The 15394-nt window shown below is 44.5% G+C and overlaps 1 protein-coding gene across 2 annotated transcripts; it reads left to right on the top strand.

Moving 5' to 3' along the window:
- Positions 1-4237: 4237 nt before the first annotated feature.
- On the top strand, positions 4238-15061 carry LOC141563237 (dicarboxylate carrier SLC25A8). 2 transcript variants are annotated; one of them, XM_074304041.1, is made up of 8 exons: positions 4238-4839; positions 5831-5987; positions 10452-10679; positions 12399-12609; positions 12954-13151; positions 13234-13335; positions 13870-14050; positions 14703-15061. In XM_074304041.1, the coding sequence occupies exons 3-8, from the start codon at positions 10554-10556 to the stop codon at positions 14815-14817; spliced, it is 933 nt and encodes a 310-aa protein (XP_074160142.1). In that variant the 5' UTR covers positions 4238-4839; positions 5831-5987; positions 10452-10553; the 3' UTR covers positions 14818-15061. The 2 variants fall into 2 exon arrangements, with proteins under 2 accessions (XP_074160142.1, XP_074160141.1); XM_074304040.1 differs by having other exon boundaries at positions 4240-4839; positions 13870-14091; positions 14660-15061.
- Positions 15062-15394: the final 333 nt, after the last annotated feature.

Below are 15394 nucleotides of genomic sequence, written 5' to 3'. Positions count from 1 at the left end.
CAGAGAGGCTTGGAGAGACTTACATCAACTGATGCTGAGTGAAATGAACAGAACCAGAAGATCGCTGTACACTTCAACAACAATGCTGTATGAAGAGGTATTCTGATGGAAGTGAATTATCTTCAACAAAGAGAGAAGATCCAATTCAGTTCCAACTGATCAATAATACACAGAATCAGCTACACTCAGAGAAGGAACATTGGGAAATGAATATGGATTACTTGCATTTTTGTTTTTCTTCCCAGGTTATTCTTATCTTCTGAATCCCATTTTTCTTGTGCAACAAGAGAACTGTACAATTCTGCACACATATATTGTATCTAAGATATACTTTTAACATGTTTAACATGTATGAAACTGCCTGCCATCTAGGGGAGGGGGTGGAGGGAGGGAAGGGAAAAGTTGGAACAGAAATGAGTGCAAGGAACAATGTTGTAAAAATTACCCATGCATATGTTCTGTCAATAAAAAGCTACATAAAAAAATTTAAGCTTTTTATTTTCAAAACATATTTTTTAATTTTTTTGTTTTTATTTATACTATTATTTTTTTCTTTTTGAAACAAAAAAAATTTAAAAACAAGATTAAAAATTATTCCAGAGGAGATTGACAACTTTGTGCAGCTATCTCACTTAAATCCAATTCACTCTCAAGTCACTGTGATGTCATTGATCCTCTTTGAGAACAAAAGTCAGAAAATATTTTGGGTTGTTCATTTTGTAAAACATTTTGGGGTTTGAGGCCTAGGTTTTTTCATTTTTATTTAAATGTGTTACTAAATTTTTATTTATTATTAGCATTATTTCTTCTCAGACTGAGACCTGGAAAAGACCTTAATCTAAAAAGGCCAAGATCACTGCACTGTAATCGGCACTATCACCATCCTTCATTATCTTTGCCTTTGTATTTAAATTACTCCGAAAGACTCTGGAAGAGAGAATGAGATAAAAATTCTGAGATATGGAGGCATGGGAAAGAGCCTGTGCAAGTTCATGGTGATGACATAAGACTTCAGAAGAATTGCAAGTAGACTTGTTTGATTAGAAAAAATTGATTAGAGGAAAAATGTGAAATAAAATCTTCCTATACAAATGCTGTTTGTCCTTCGTTCTGAGGAGGACTATGACATCAGAGAGGGGATGCCATGACATGCAGGTGAATTGGATTGGAGTGAGGGAGGTTGGGCAAAGTCACCTGCCTCACTTTCCCCTCCATAGCCATCTGGGTCCAGTAGCAAGACATAGGCCAACTGGAGATGATCCTGGATGAAAAGGGAGACCTTCCTATTAAGCTAAAATCTTCAATAGGTCTCAGTTTGACAGAGACCATGATTCATACAAAGGGGATTCTTCAGTTTTAAAAGGAAATCATTACAGAAATCTTTAAATCATAATTCCCTATCTATTTTCATCAAAGGAGTGTATCACCATCATGGAAGATATTTTGAACAAAGTCCAAATGTAAGGTTACTTTTTACATGATTTACATCTTCTAGATACAACATTGCACTAGTTATATCTTCATCAATGATTACTCAAGAAGGACCAATTTCATAGAAAAAGTAGTATTTCTTGTTTTATTCTGTTTTATTTTAAATGCAAATCTTTATAAAGTCCAAAATCTCCCCCAATGTAAACACATTTCAGGGAAGCAATTGACTCCAGTAAAACAGCTTAAATATGTTTGGAACTAAAGATGATAAATATTTGACATTCAGATACATTTTACTTCAGTATTTGATTTTTACTGCTTTTGTGGTTTTTATGATAACATATAGCAAATCAATCAAGAATATCTTTGAATACTTCTTGTGCCTGCAATACACTGGGCTCCATTCTTAGTCCACTAATCCAATGATCCCAGAATGTGGAATGAAGCCAATAATTTATGAAAAGCAATTTTAGTTTCTAATTTTCAGTTGTTGAAATCTTATTCGGACAGGTTCTTGCTGGGTATATTAGAGAATGGTTTAATTTGTACACAAAGAATAAAACAATGCCGTTTGTGAAGCAGTATGTTACAGTACTAAGCATGTTAGATGTAAAATCAGAGAAGACTGGGATTGAATCCTAGTTCAATTTATTATTTTTCTAACAATCCAGTAAGTATTCATTAAACAACTGCCCTGTGCAAGGTGCGACATTCATCACTGGGCAATTCCTCATTCATCATACTGGGGAGTTATGTGATCTGTAACACTAACAATTCTCCAGAGCCTCCTCATCCCTGTAATGTCCGGGCTAGCTTTCTGCAAGTCTTCTGTAGGGGCCTTGGTCCCAGCAGGATAGACACCGCGAGAATGGACAAGAATAGAGTCCCAAGCCTTTAACTGTCTCTTCCGCAGTGTCTGTCACAGTCTGACCCATCTCCATCTCAGGCTGACTTTGTCCCCAGTTTAAATACCCTATTACAATTACACCACTTCAGCATACAGAGTATGTGTGAACTAGAGAACCATCATCTCATCAGTTCCACCGAGTTAACACCTTTTCCAAGTATACTTCTCCAGAGCCCTGCCTTTTGCTTCTCTTTGTCTCACTTTGCCTGGGCTTGTTGCTCCTGACCTCCACCACTCTGCTCTCCGCTTTACCTTCAGAAATCATGGGGAAATTGCACCATCACCTTTTTTCCCAGCTAGACCGGCATCCATCTTAGTGAGAAAAGATATGGAGTAGAAAGTGGGAAAATAGATACTCCCCATGCAGTGAGAATACTGGAAAGCAAGGAATCCTTAAGAAATGGAGGAAAGGACATGAAAGAGAAATGAAGACAAATGAAGGAGACAGAAAGAAACACACAGATAAGAGAAATAGAGAGTAATGTGTGTAATGTTCTTGAATTGTGAGGGTCCCGTCATCTGCTCAATTATAATCCTTCTCTGGGAGGAGATCTGTAAAATCTTTTCCTCTGTGCGCAGGTTTCTTGGGAGCTCTGAATCTCCTCCAGCTCTTGTCCTTTCTCAAATCAGACTGGTCTCCTTTCAGCCTGCTTGGCGTTACAACTTTATCCCAGAGTAGATTCTCTCAGACCCCATGCTGCCCTTCTTTTATCCTCCCAGAGAATAGGCAGGTGAGAACTCAATGGGGCGTGGGGAAATACTTCCACCAATGAACTTGCTCCTCCTAGAATTCCTAAGGTGTAAACTCCCTTTAAAGGCCCGAACCAAAGATCTGAGCCAGAGAACTGTCAAGTCAACCTGAGTTCTCACCTTGTAATTGTCCAGACAACCTGAGTTCTCACCTTGTCACTGTCCAGACAACCTGAGTTCTCACCTTGTCACTGTCCAGACAACCTGAGTTCTCACCTTGTCACTGTCCAGACAACCTGAGTTCTCACCTTGTCACTGTCCAGACAACCTGAGTTCTCACCTTGTAATCCTAACTTAGATATAGAGAGGAATGGAGACCCTCTCTCAAAAAAAAAAAAACACACACACACACACACACACACACACACACACACACACACACACACACACACACACACACACACAAAACCCGGCAGAGAAACAGACATGGAGAGGGGAAGGGGAAACAAAGTATTGTGTCTGACTTCTTAGCAGAGACATTGGAGTGGTTTGACATTTCCTTCTCCGGCTCATTTTACAGATGAGGAAACTGAGGAAAACAAGGGGAAGTCACCCAGCTACAACATCTGAGGCTGCTTTTGAACTCGGATCTTTCTCGTCCCCAGCTGGTTGCGCATAAACAAAGCGACATTAACAAAGATGAGGATGGGGAAGACAAAGCTTCCGCTGGGAGTCCGGGCTCATCTCTCTGCTTCTCTCACTGTTTCATTCTTACACAGGAGGAAACCTGAGTCCCAGGAAGGCCAGGAGGTGCCCGGGGTCCCCCAGGCAGTAAGAGGGCGCACCGCTGCTCCCAGCTTCACAGGCCCCTCCCTCCCTTAAGCTCCCGGGGCCTCGACTCCTTCCGCTACGAAGGGGCTTGGCTGTGGAACCCGAAAAGCCTAAGACGCCGGTAAATGGGACGACAGCTTTGGCAATGCCCCGCGGAAGGCCAGAAGCGGTCACTGACCGCCCCGCCCTGAGCGCCGGCCCCGCCCGCCGGACACGCGAGGGCTGGGGCGCACTCCATTCTCGGAGGCGTTGGAGTAGGCGGTTGGAGAAACACCTGCCGTTACTTCCCGCGCGCGCGGACTAATGGACCGGGAACTAAATCCTCCTCCGCCTCTCATTGGTTCTTCTCCCCTTTTCTCCCCACCTCCCACCCAGGGGTGCCCAGATTCCAACCAACCGCTACTGCGCTGAGGCGCGCGGCTCCATGTGCAGCGCGGGAGCCGGGCCGCCCGAGCCGCGCAGATTTAGGGGGGCTCGTGTTAGATGGGGGTCAGGCTTTCGGGGTCCGAAGGCTAATACCTGCGGTTTCCAAAATGGAACTAGAGCGCCCCGCCTCGCGAAAACGAAAAGCATGAAGTGGGGGGGGGGGGAGGAAAAGGAAAAGCTAAGGAGTCTCGGAGGCCCCCTTAGGGAAACTATAACGTGGGCGGAGGACACCTGGACGTGGGGCGGGATCTCCAGATTCCCCACCGGGTTATGCGGACAGGAGAGTCCCAACCCGGACTAAGCCCCGCCTCCGGCCCCTCCCCCCGCCTCGAGGCTTGGTCACGCCCCCTCCCCGTGGGCCAGTATAAAGCAGGGGCTTCGGAGCGTTAGAGCGTCAGTGCGCACTTCAAACTTTTCAGACTGAAGCCTTTCAGTGACCCCTCCGAGAAACAGCTAGACAGCTCCTCCGGCCCGCCGACTCCGGACCTTGCTGCAGGCTTCGTGCTTCCCGCCCTAGCCGCCGCCTTCCACTCGTGTTTTCCTTTACGGGCCCGGTAAGAGCCGCGGTACCCCTCGCAATGCGAGCCCCGCCTTCCTAAGTTGCCTTTCCGCTTTCCCTCCCCCCGTAGCGCTAGATGCGTTGGAAGATGTGTTGGGAACAGGTGAGAAAGGGACGGCCCGTCCGCGCCAAAGCTTCTACCCCTCCGCGTGGCCGGACTTAACTCCCTGCTCGAAGGACCGTCTCCGGGCGTTTCTGATCAGTCGGAGAACTCCCCCGGACAAGCCAGCTTCTTTGCCTCCGCCCGGTCCGGGGAGGCGGCTGGAAAGCTTTCCGCTGCTGACTTGCCCACGCCCCCGGCTAACGTGCTGGCTACTTCCCTGGCCAGGGGGCTGCTGGCGTGATGTCGGGAAGAGACCCGGCTCGGACTCGCCGGCATTTCCCCCACGCAGCGGGCTTTCCCTCGGGGACACTGAGCGTCATTAAGCCCGAAGGCGCCGGGGCCATCCGTTACTGATCTCTCCCCGCCAAAATGTTGCCAGCAAAGGGAGACCCCTGAATTAATTCCCGGGCTCCCGGTTTTCTGCTGACGCCCTTTGTAGCACCTGCAAAGAATTGTGAGCTGCCTGGTCTGCCCCCATGGGGACGCGGGGCTAAAAGGGAGGTCAGATGATGCCCCAGACTGCTGTGAAACCCTGTGGGGAAGAGAGGAGGGAGGACGAAATCCAGGTGGGATCCGATTTGTCTGGCCCCGGGTGTGCCTAATTGTCTCCTGGATTAGGCCCAGAATCGGAGCGCTTGTAAAGGTAAAACGTTCCCCTCTTTCTACAATCTACTTCCTCCCCTCCCCCCGGAAAAGCGTACCAGGAAGTTCCCCAAAGAAAAAATGTCACCCACTTACTAGGCATTCAGCCGGGACCACAGTTACTTAACTTACTTTTCATTAACTCGTGTCAGTAAGGTGGTTTATAAAATATACCTGAAATTTCGAGCTTTCTAAAGTTTCCAAAAACTCACCTGGTTTTTCCTTCCCTTTTATGTTGTAGGGCACATAGTATGATCATAAGGTGTTCAGTTTCCCAACAATTTTCTATGGAAAATCAAGGGAAGTGCACCATGGTTGCCCGGAGCAACTTTGAAGAGCGGGACACCTTTAGAGAAGCTTGATCAAGGTGCCATCATCGTGAGACCCTCCAAGTCAGGGTAAGAATCCTCTGGGGTAGGTGGGGTCTGCTGCTGTTTCAGACTATGAGCAGATTGAAGTGGAAGAGACTTAGGGAGCTGGATGCATGTGAAAGTGATGGTCATTCATCAGCACTAATCCTGATTCTGCCTCTTAAGAGGTGTAAAAGGATGCTCTAGGACCATAGTGGGGGAGAGCACAGCTAGACTTTGACTGCTACAGTTTCGCACTTAAGCTAACATACGGGATTATGCACCTCTGTTCTGTTTCTGAAAGCCCTGTGGTGTAACCTGAGTTAATTTACCCGGAAGCATGGACCCTGCTCTTTTAGCAACTTTATTCCAGTTTTCACTTGATAATTTTTGCACAACTCTGGACTGTGTAAGGGGTTTGGTTCCTGTCAGATAGCCAATTCATTTATAATTATTGCCAAACCCTCAGTCAAAAATGGATTATCTGAGGGGAAGGGTTTCTTGATTTACCTACTGTGATCTAAGACAATTAGGTCCATCATTTGTTGGGCCTTATGGGAATAGAAGTATAATAAACGCTTTCTTGGAAATATCTTTAAAAGATTTTGACGATGGGGAAATCAAAGTTGAGAGATTGTGACTTCTTTCTAAATCACATAACTGAGCAAGTTTTCAGCACCAGGATAGTCTTGACTACATTCCATTGCCTTTCCAATGTAAAGATTAAAACTTCTCGCCCATCTGACTTAAGACAGGAAGGGGGAATTCAGCCTTGCATACTAGGAAGGCAAGGCATGGATATTAAAGAACTGGATGGGTAATACTCCAGTGGGCAATACTCCAAGGGCACAATTAAATTATAAAACAGTTCTGAGAAGGGAAGCTTTAGGTGGAGTGATGAAAGCAGGAGAGCCACCAGGAGAATCTGTTTCCTTCTCAGTCTTCTGTGTCTCCTCTGTGTCCCTGTCTGAGTTTGAGTCCCAGAGTCCTCTTCTCCAGTCTTCTAAGCCCTTAAATACCTCAGTATGATTACATCACACTAAGTATATGCCAACTAGAGTGATTACATCATTATAAGTGAAATAAGTGTGAACTAGGATTGGGATTGGTCTGGGATGGCCTTCTAGGTTTTATGTGATAGGAAGGCTTATCTGTCTTGTTATCCACTCCTTTGGGATTGTTCAGTGAGGTTAGGAAACCATGACCCAATTTTTTAAATATTTAAAAGAAGCCTTTCCTAACATTCCTTTTGGTATTCTGACACTGCCATGAAAAGCATTTTATATTTGCTCCTTGGGGCAGCAAAAAGCCACTGGAGTTTGAATGGCAGGGAGATAGGTCTGACCTAGTGACACTGATAGGGTAAGGTCAGTGTCACTGGATGGTAAAAGTATTTGGAGGAGAATAGGAAATAAAGGTGTAAGGAATCTGAAAAGTAAGAAGGTTGCAAAGGACTTTAAAAGCCAAACTAAGGTTTTATATTTAATTTTGGAGATAATAGGGTGTACTACTGGAGTTTGACTATATATGTTGGGGAGTGGGGGGAGAGGTTATGTAGACCTGTGATCTTTAGAAGATATGAAACTGAGCAGTGGATAAATCATTAGGAGAGTCTTGAGGTAGGAAGACTGAGCAGCCTGCTAGTGCAATCTTTAACAGGTGATAAGGGAGAGAAGAGTATGAGAGAGATGAAGGTAGAAAAGGCAACTTGGCAACTGGGTAGGGGCTGGTGGGTAGTCAATGGAAGAAGATGCCCTGTTTGAGAACTTGGATGACTAAAAAGATAGTCTGGTATCACCAGTAAGAGGGAAGTTAGGAAAGGAAGGGAAAAAGTAGTTTTCTGGGGAAAATTAAAGAATTTATTTATAGAGCATCTAGTTTAAGATACCTAGGATATGGTTGGAGGTATAAAACTGGAAAGATTAAGAATGGACAAGGAAATTTGACAGTCATCTATATAGAGGTGAGAATTGAAAGTAAAGGAGCTTTTGCAATCACCAAATGAAATTGTACAGGGGAAGTAAATAAAAGATCCTAAAACAGAGACAAGAAGGTAAATTGTGTCCTTTATTGGACCAAATAAAGGTATTTGGACAAGATAGTGACATTTTCTAGCCTAAGCATTTTTCTAGTTCTGGATTAGTTTGTTTTTGTTTGGTGGCTTTTTTTTTTTTTGTTTATTTAAATTCTTAGTTCCATATAGCAATTGGGAACAACCCCGTTATTGGGACAAACCATGAAACAGAATTTTGTAGCATATATGGGTATCAGTTTATAACTTAATTGACTCTTAGCTTCCTTGGGCCTGTACAAAATGGGATTTGGGAGTTTATCCCCTCCCACTATCTGGGGGTGGGGAGATAGGGACAATATCTAACAGGCTAGTGCTGAGAGGAGAACTAGAAAGGAGGACTTGGCAGTCCAGCTCCCCCACCCCTGGCAGAGGAGACTGGGGCGAGCTGTTTTGCTGGGATGTTTGTACATGACTGAGCCTGACCACATCCTGGTCACAAGGCCAGCCTTTTCTTCCTTCCCCACCCAGCAACAAGAAGCCTCTTGCTGAGGCTCTCCCATCACCTTTTGTTAATCTGGGCAGAAAGAGGCCCCAAGGATTGGGAGGGCTGAATGGAGAAGAGTTAGAGGGTCTGAATACAATAGAACAGGTCTTTTATTAAGCATCTCTTTGCCTAGGTGCTAAGAGCACCTAAAGCATAAAGATAGAGAAGATTTCTCTAGTAAAAGGACAAAGAGAAACCAAAGGCTTTACCCACAGAGAGAAGCCAGTTCGTTAAAGTATTCTCCAAAGTATTTCAGAAATAAGCATGGGAATGTAGGCAGAAAGGGAAGAAACAATAATGGGGCTATACAAAAATTATCATGAATAAAGCACATTTAGGATCAAAGGGTAGCCCAGTTTGGTTGGATCATGGAGAAGAAACATGAGAAGACAAATGGCCAGGTGCAGAGCATGTCAGGTTGTGGAGGCCTTTAGACACCAGGAATGGCCATTGGAACTTTGAAGACAATAGGGAGCTGTTGGAATATTCTAGCTCTAGTTACATCTATGCAAAAGAAACTCTACTCTGGAAGTCAAAAAATGGATTCGATGAAAAAAACATTGTTCCATCCTTAGCCATCAAATGGAGGGATTGCAAATAAGCATTAACAAAAATTTAGGATCTGTGCTCAACAAAAGTCTGTTCAGACAAGTAGTTCAATGAGAAAATTTTTTAAATAAACTTTCAAAAGAGTATATACATTTCACCCATAGAATTGTGCATATTTTAGTCTTTTCCTTTCCCTAATGTTAGGTATGAAGATCAAAGCCAAAAGTTTTAAGTACAACTTTAACTTGTACATAATAAATTTGGTGGGTTTTTTTTTCTTTTTTTCTTTTTTTTTTTTTTTTTTTTGGTTTACTACTTTACCTTTCAATATTTAATGTTGATGTTGATAGCATAGAAAGCATGATATGTTTCTGAATAGACAGGAAAAACAAAAAAAAATAAGTTAAGGATTCACATTTTAGGTGCCCTCACCAGAATGTACTTCTTCTTCTGCTTCAAGTAAAAATGAGGGTTACTCTAATATATAGTGTTTTACAAATGTGTTTCTTTCCAGCCTTGTATCTTTTGTTACAAGTGGGAAAAACTTATTCAAAGTTGCCTGGCTAAAACTCACATAGTTCTATATGTTTAGTACTTAGTACATTGAGAGGAGACAATCATTTGACTGTTACTGGGGTTTTTTGACTATCAATTTTTCAGCATTTCTTACTTCCTGAATGAATATATTGGATAGAGTATGAAAGAATCAAAGCAATTTAATTTGAAACTCAGTTCTGCCATTTAAGCACGTTATTTGCCAACCTCTTTTCCTCACAAGATTGTTGAGCACAACTTCTTTAAACTAACTCACTGAAAATGTGAGATTACTTTTTAGAGAGAAGGAATTTCGCTGCTAATACCCAAGACCTAACCTAAAACTTGAGACTCCAGATTTCCAGTTTGTTGCTTGGCATAGAAGTTGCAGGCTAGTGCCAAAGGTTGTCTATTTGGGAGCCCTTGTATCTCCAAGTAGAGTTGTATATGAATAAGGAGCTTGGCATGAACTATCAAAATGCTGACTATTAAACGGGTGAGAAGTAGATAGCAAATCTGTTTGGAACATCCAAGTAGATTCCTGGATACCTTGGACTTGAAGGACCTACAGAAGTCCTCAGTTATGTCATTTTTCCTAAGCCTTCCAGGAAAAGTGTGAAATCACTTATTTTGTCCAGTGATTCCTTGTAAGGCTTTGCTAATTAATGTAGCCTAGAGCACTATAGGGAACTGCTATGCACTGTTCTGGGCTACATCAGCCTAACCTGGCTCCTTAGTTGGTGTCTTGGACTCTTCCCTTAGCCCAAGAGTAACTCCCATTGAAAGGGATCTAGGGAGTTAGTAAAGTCAGCTAGGGTAACCTTAGGGCCTTGCTACAACCTGATGGGGTGTCTCTTGATTCCTTAACCAGACTCCGGCAGAGTTCCTCTATCTCGTCTTGCTCATTCAGTGGAGGCTGTTTTTCCATTTCTCTTCTGCCTCGGGGGAAGTAGCAGAAAGCCAGCATCACATCATGGTTGGATTTAAGCCTACAGATGTGCCCCCCACAGCCACCGTGAAGTTCCTTGGGGCTGGCACTGCCGCCTGCATCGCCGACCTCATCACTTTCCCCCTGGACACAGCCAAAGTCAGGCTGCAGGTGAGGGTCCTTGGGGGACAGCTTTCTGTAGAGCTTTTTCTTGGACTGTCAGGGCCCTGAGGCCCCAGGGAGGTTAGGGCTGGAATATAATATTCTATGTTCTATACTTGCTATTTTGCCCTCCCCTGCCCCAATCTTGAGTAGCCTAGGCATGTCCTGAGATTTGCTGTCTCCAAGGATTGTTTTAATACTCGGACCCAGTGGAATGTGTGGTTGGGAGTTTACCTCCCAGCTCCTGTTAGCTGCCCAAGATCAAGTGACTAGTAGTAAAGAGGAAGCTTTCTGTGCCTCACTTTCCTGACCTATAAAACAAATAACACTCCCTACTTCTTCAGATTGTAATGTGAAACATTTTCTAGTTTTTATGGGACTTTAATTTTTTTATAGTATATGAAAGTAAGGGAGTTTTGTGATGCTTGTGGGCTAGAGCAGGCCCTTCTGGGCCCTGTTTGAGAGATGGAGAAACTGTAGCATAAGATAATGACTTGCTCAGGGTCCCATAGGGAGTAAGTAGTCCTAGGTCTAGAGCTTGAATCTTTTCCAAGCCCTAGGTTCTTTAGCTCATGGGCTATGTTACCCTCCAAAGGGGTAACTTCCTCAGATATTGTGTATCCTAGGTGATGGACAGCAGCCCCTTCTGGTACTATAATAGTCCTTTGCCTCCATCTGGGCTCTGGGAATCTATTTCTGGTGGCAGATTTCTTTATTTTTTTAGTAACTTGGGATGCTATCGCCCCTCTGTCATTTGTATTCCTGTCTGTAAAATAGAAGCAGTAGTCCATTTAAACTACTTATTGCTTTTGGAAATCAATCTTTCTTGTCCCATGTCTTTAAGTAAAAATATATATATATATTTTTAAACTTCAAGGTTCGCAAGTAACAGAACCAAACTCCATAAAACTTATACATGCCCAAGAGAGCTGACAAATGCTTAAGGCATAGCTCAGTTACAAATTACCCAATACCTCTAGAAAACAACATACCATCTAAGTAGGGAGATACAACCACAATCTCCCCTAAGTAAGCTACCGGCATTTTGTTTTAATAACCTATACTTTTAACTTAGAATCCCAAACACAGCTTTAAATTCCCAATAATATAAAACTACTTTTGCCATCATATTTAAAACAATGAATTTCACTGAATAGCAGTTTCTTTCTCCTGGCCCACGTGGCCCTGCTGCAGTCAGGACACGTGGGAGGAAAAGGAAGGAAGCCACCATCTTCACTTGCTCAATCCCACATACTTCCCAGATATACAGGGATATTGATCCCAATTGGGATCTACTAAGGGGTATTTCTGGTTAGCTGAGACTTCCCCTGCAGATGGGGGGTTTCTCCTGACCCACTCCTTCATAGCTGCACCTCTAATCCCCTCCTTGTGAGAAGAGAGAATTCAAAATAGACATATTTCTCCTCCTGGCCCTGAAGGCTAATGGAATTAAATCCTCTCCCTTCCCTTTTAGTACACCATTTAATCTTTTTGTCACACCCAGTCTATAACAAAACAATACCTTACCTTTTTCTTCCTTCCCCCCCCCCCCCATATTTTGGCAGTTTGGGGAAACAGGAGAATTGGGCATTGGAAGTATGGAGTGCTTTGAGACTTACAGATGTCTGGTCTGCAGGATCCTTTTCTCTATGGGTTTTAGCTACTCTTAAGTCCCCAAGGTCCCTTCCATCTCCATTTGGCCTACAGCTCCCTCCCTCTCTTATGCAGATTCAAGGAGAGAGCCAGGGGGCCATCCGAGCTTCCACCACTGCCCAGTACCGGGGTGTCTTGGGCACCATTCTGACGATGGTTAAGACTGAGGGTCCTGGCAGCCTGTACAGCGGGCTGGTGGCTGGGCTGCAGCGCCAGATGAGTTTTGCTTCTGTCCGCATTGGCCTCTATGACTCTGTCAAACAGTTTTACACCAAAGGATCTGAACGTGAGTGTCCCCGGATTAGGGAGGTGAGGGCAGTTGAGGTAAGTTTTGGAGCTGTGTAGAGATCATGAGGAGATTCTCCTCAGTCTCCTCCTGGGTAGGTAGTCTATGGATTTTTTTTTTTTTTTTTTTTTTTTTTTAATTTTATTTTATTTTTTTAGTAATTCCCATTTCTAGAGCCCTTTAAGGCTCATTCTCAGTAACCTGTGAGGCACCCTCTAGTGAGGAAACTGAAGACCAGCAAAGTTGAATGACCTCCCTATGGTTACTCTTGGGACCCTAGGGTTTGTAGGGGAGGGCAGAGGGCTGTAATCTCTGAATCACCTCAGCCTCGGATTTGTCCACAGATGCCAGCATTGGGAGCCGTCTCCTGGCAGGCTGCACCACAGGGGCCCTGGCCGTGGCCGTAGCCCAGCCCACAGACGTGGTGAAGGTTCGGTTCCAAGCCCAGGCTCAGGCTCGTGGCGGCAGCCGGAGATACCAGGGCACAATGGATGCCTACAAGACTATTGCCCGAGAGGAGGGGCTTCGGGGGCTATGGAAAGGTACAAAAAGCAGCCAGATCTTCCCCTTCCTTCCCCTCCCCCCCCTTCCTTGACCAATGCCGGTCCTCTTCCTGTTGCCCAGGAACTTTACCCAACGTTGCCCGCAATGCCATCGTCAACTGTGCTGAGCTGGTGACCTATGATCTCATCAAAGATGCCCTCCTAAAGGCGCACCTCATGACTGGTGAGTGGTGGGTACATGAGAGGAGCAGGGAGAGGAATGGCCTCCTTGCAGCTCTGAGAACTGAGGGGGGCAGTGTCTTTGGCCATTGAACCCTGAGCTTTTAGGAAGATTGGGCCTTGGCTCTGGAGTCATTTGTAAACTGGAGTTGATGGGTGCTGTCACTAGAGTAAATGCCCAATGTGTGTGGGGCCTTGTGCAGAGTTTCTGCCTTCACAGTTTAGTGGAGTTGGGAAATAGTAAGTTATCTTTTTAAATATTACATGATACACTTTAGAGAGAGCCATGTTCCCCTCCCCCATCCCTCCAGGGGTGACTGACCTTGTGGCAAAGGCAGTACAGGATTCCTATCATTTCATAGGTGAAATTTAGGAATGACTCCAAGCAGACAGCTGTTAGACCTGAGGAGGGGGGCAAGAAATAGCCGGAAAGACCCTGGAGAGGAAAGCCATGACTTCCCCAGAGTTATGGAAGGGGATGGGGTTAGGTGAGAGGTGATTTAGGAGGAAGACTGATCAGCTCTTTTCCCTCCCCCAGATGACCTTCCCTGCCACTTCACCTCAGCCTTCGGGGCTGGCTTCTGCACCACCATCATAGCTTCCCCTGTGGATGTGGTCAAGACGAGATACATGAACTCTGCCACGGGCCAGTACGCCAGCGCTGGCCACTGTGCCCTTACCATGCTTCGGAAGGAGGGACCCCAAGCCTTCTACAAGGGGTTAGTGACTCCTCACCTTAGTCTCCTCATCTCAGGGACGAGTTAGAATAGTATCTGTACGCTACTCTCAACCTCAAAAAAATACAAAGACCTAGATAGCCGACTTTACCTGCTAGAGTTTGAAAGGGGAGAGAATTCTTCTCCCCCTTTTCTTTTTCACATTAACAAAGCCAGCAGTTGGGATTATATATGTACAGTAATTTTAAATTTTAAAAATCAAAACCAAAGGGAAAAACTCTGAGAGAAACAATACATGCTTCAATCTGCATTCAGTCTCAGTAGTTCTCCCTCTGGATGTGCATGGCATTTTCTATCCCAAATCTATCAGACTCTTGGATCACTATATTGCTGAGAAGTGTTAAGTCTGTCATAGCTGAACGTCATGCTGTTGCTATTTGTAAGTCTCTTCAGGCCTTTCTGAACTACTCCTGTTGGTCATTTACAGAGCAATAATATTCCATAATAATCATATACCATAATTTATTCAGCAGCTCCCCAGCTGTTGGGCATCCACTGTTCAGTTTCTAGTCGCCACATTTTCCCCTCCTTTATGATCTTTTTGGGTACAAAACCAGTAAAGACTGGATCATGGTATGCATGGTTTCATAGGCCGGGCTCCATCTCAATGGGCTGTGTTGTGTTTTTCCCACAGGTTCATGCCTTCTTTTCTCCGCTTGGGCTCCTGGAACGTAGTGATGTTTGTCACCTATGAGCAACTTAAAAGGGCCCTGATGGCCGCTCGAACTTCCGGAGAAGTTCCTTTCTGAGCCCTCTCCTGCTAACTAACTTTCTGCCTGTTTACCCCTCCCCTTTGAATCCAGACCCTATCCTGCCTCCCCTCCCTTCTATTTTCCCCCATTCCTCTCCCTTGTTTCACCACTGGAGAAATTCCCCTCCTCCCTTTAAGAGTTAGCCCCATTTTATCCATTTCCAGCCTGTTGCTTCTACCATTGCAGCCCACCCAGTTCTTAAAGCTCTTTACTTCTAATAAAGCCAGACCAGAACCCAGAATGTATAAGCTGTCTCATTTCAGTTGTCCTGTGTTGTATATACCAACCTCTGTTTTAGGCCATATCCTAATTTGGGATCAATAAGCATTATTTATTAAGCACACCCACTACGTGCTTGCTAGTGACCTGGAGCAGCTTGGCCCCGAACAAAAGTGACTGCCCCTGCTTCCTGGTGGGCCAAGCCCCTTAGGTTTTTTTTTTTTTTTTTTTTACCCAGCTATTTTGGCTTCTCAGAGCACTTTCATATGATTGGTTTCTCTGGCAGTGTGCATGTAAGAATGACCTTTCTATGCTTTTATGAATGTATCTTGTATAAATGTGAGGTGGTTTAATA

Source organism: Sminthopsis crassicaudata, chromosome 3, assembly GCF_048593235.1.
Source record: "Sminthopsis crassicaudata isolate SCR6 chromosome 3, ASM4859323v1, whole genome shotgun sequence".
NCBI classification, from domain to species: domain Eukaryota; kingdom Metazoa; phylum Chordata; class Mammalia; order Dasyuromorphia; family Dasyuridae; genus Sminthopsis; species Sminthopsis crassicaudata.
This window is presented reverse-complemented; position numbering and strand designations above follow the sequence as displayed.

What these genes read in the sequence shown, in the direction of transcription:
- LOC141563237 (XM_074304040.1), top strand. Translation starts at nt 10,554, where the DNA reads ATGGTTGGATTTAAGCCTACAGATGTGCCCCCCACAGCCACCGTGAAG. An exon ending in CAGCCAAAGTCAGGCTGCAG is followed by an intron (nt 10,680 to 12,398) that starts GTGAGGGTCCTT and finishes TCTCTTATGCAG; the next exon opens with ATTCAAGGAGAGAGCCAGGG. An exon ending in TCTCCTCATCTCAGGGACGA is followed by an intron (nt 14,092 to 14,659) that starts GTTAGAATAGTA and finishes ATGGTTTCATAG; the next exon opens with GCCGGGCTCCATCTCAATGG.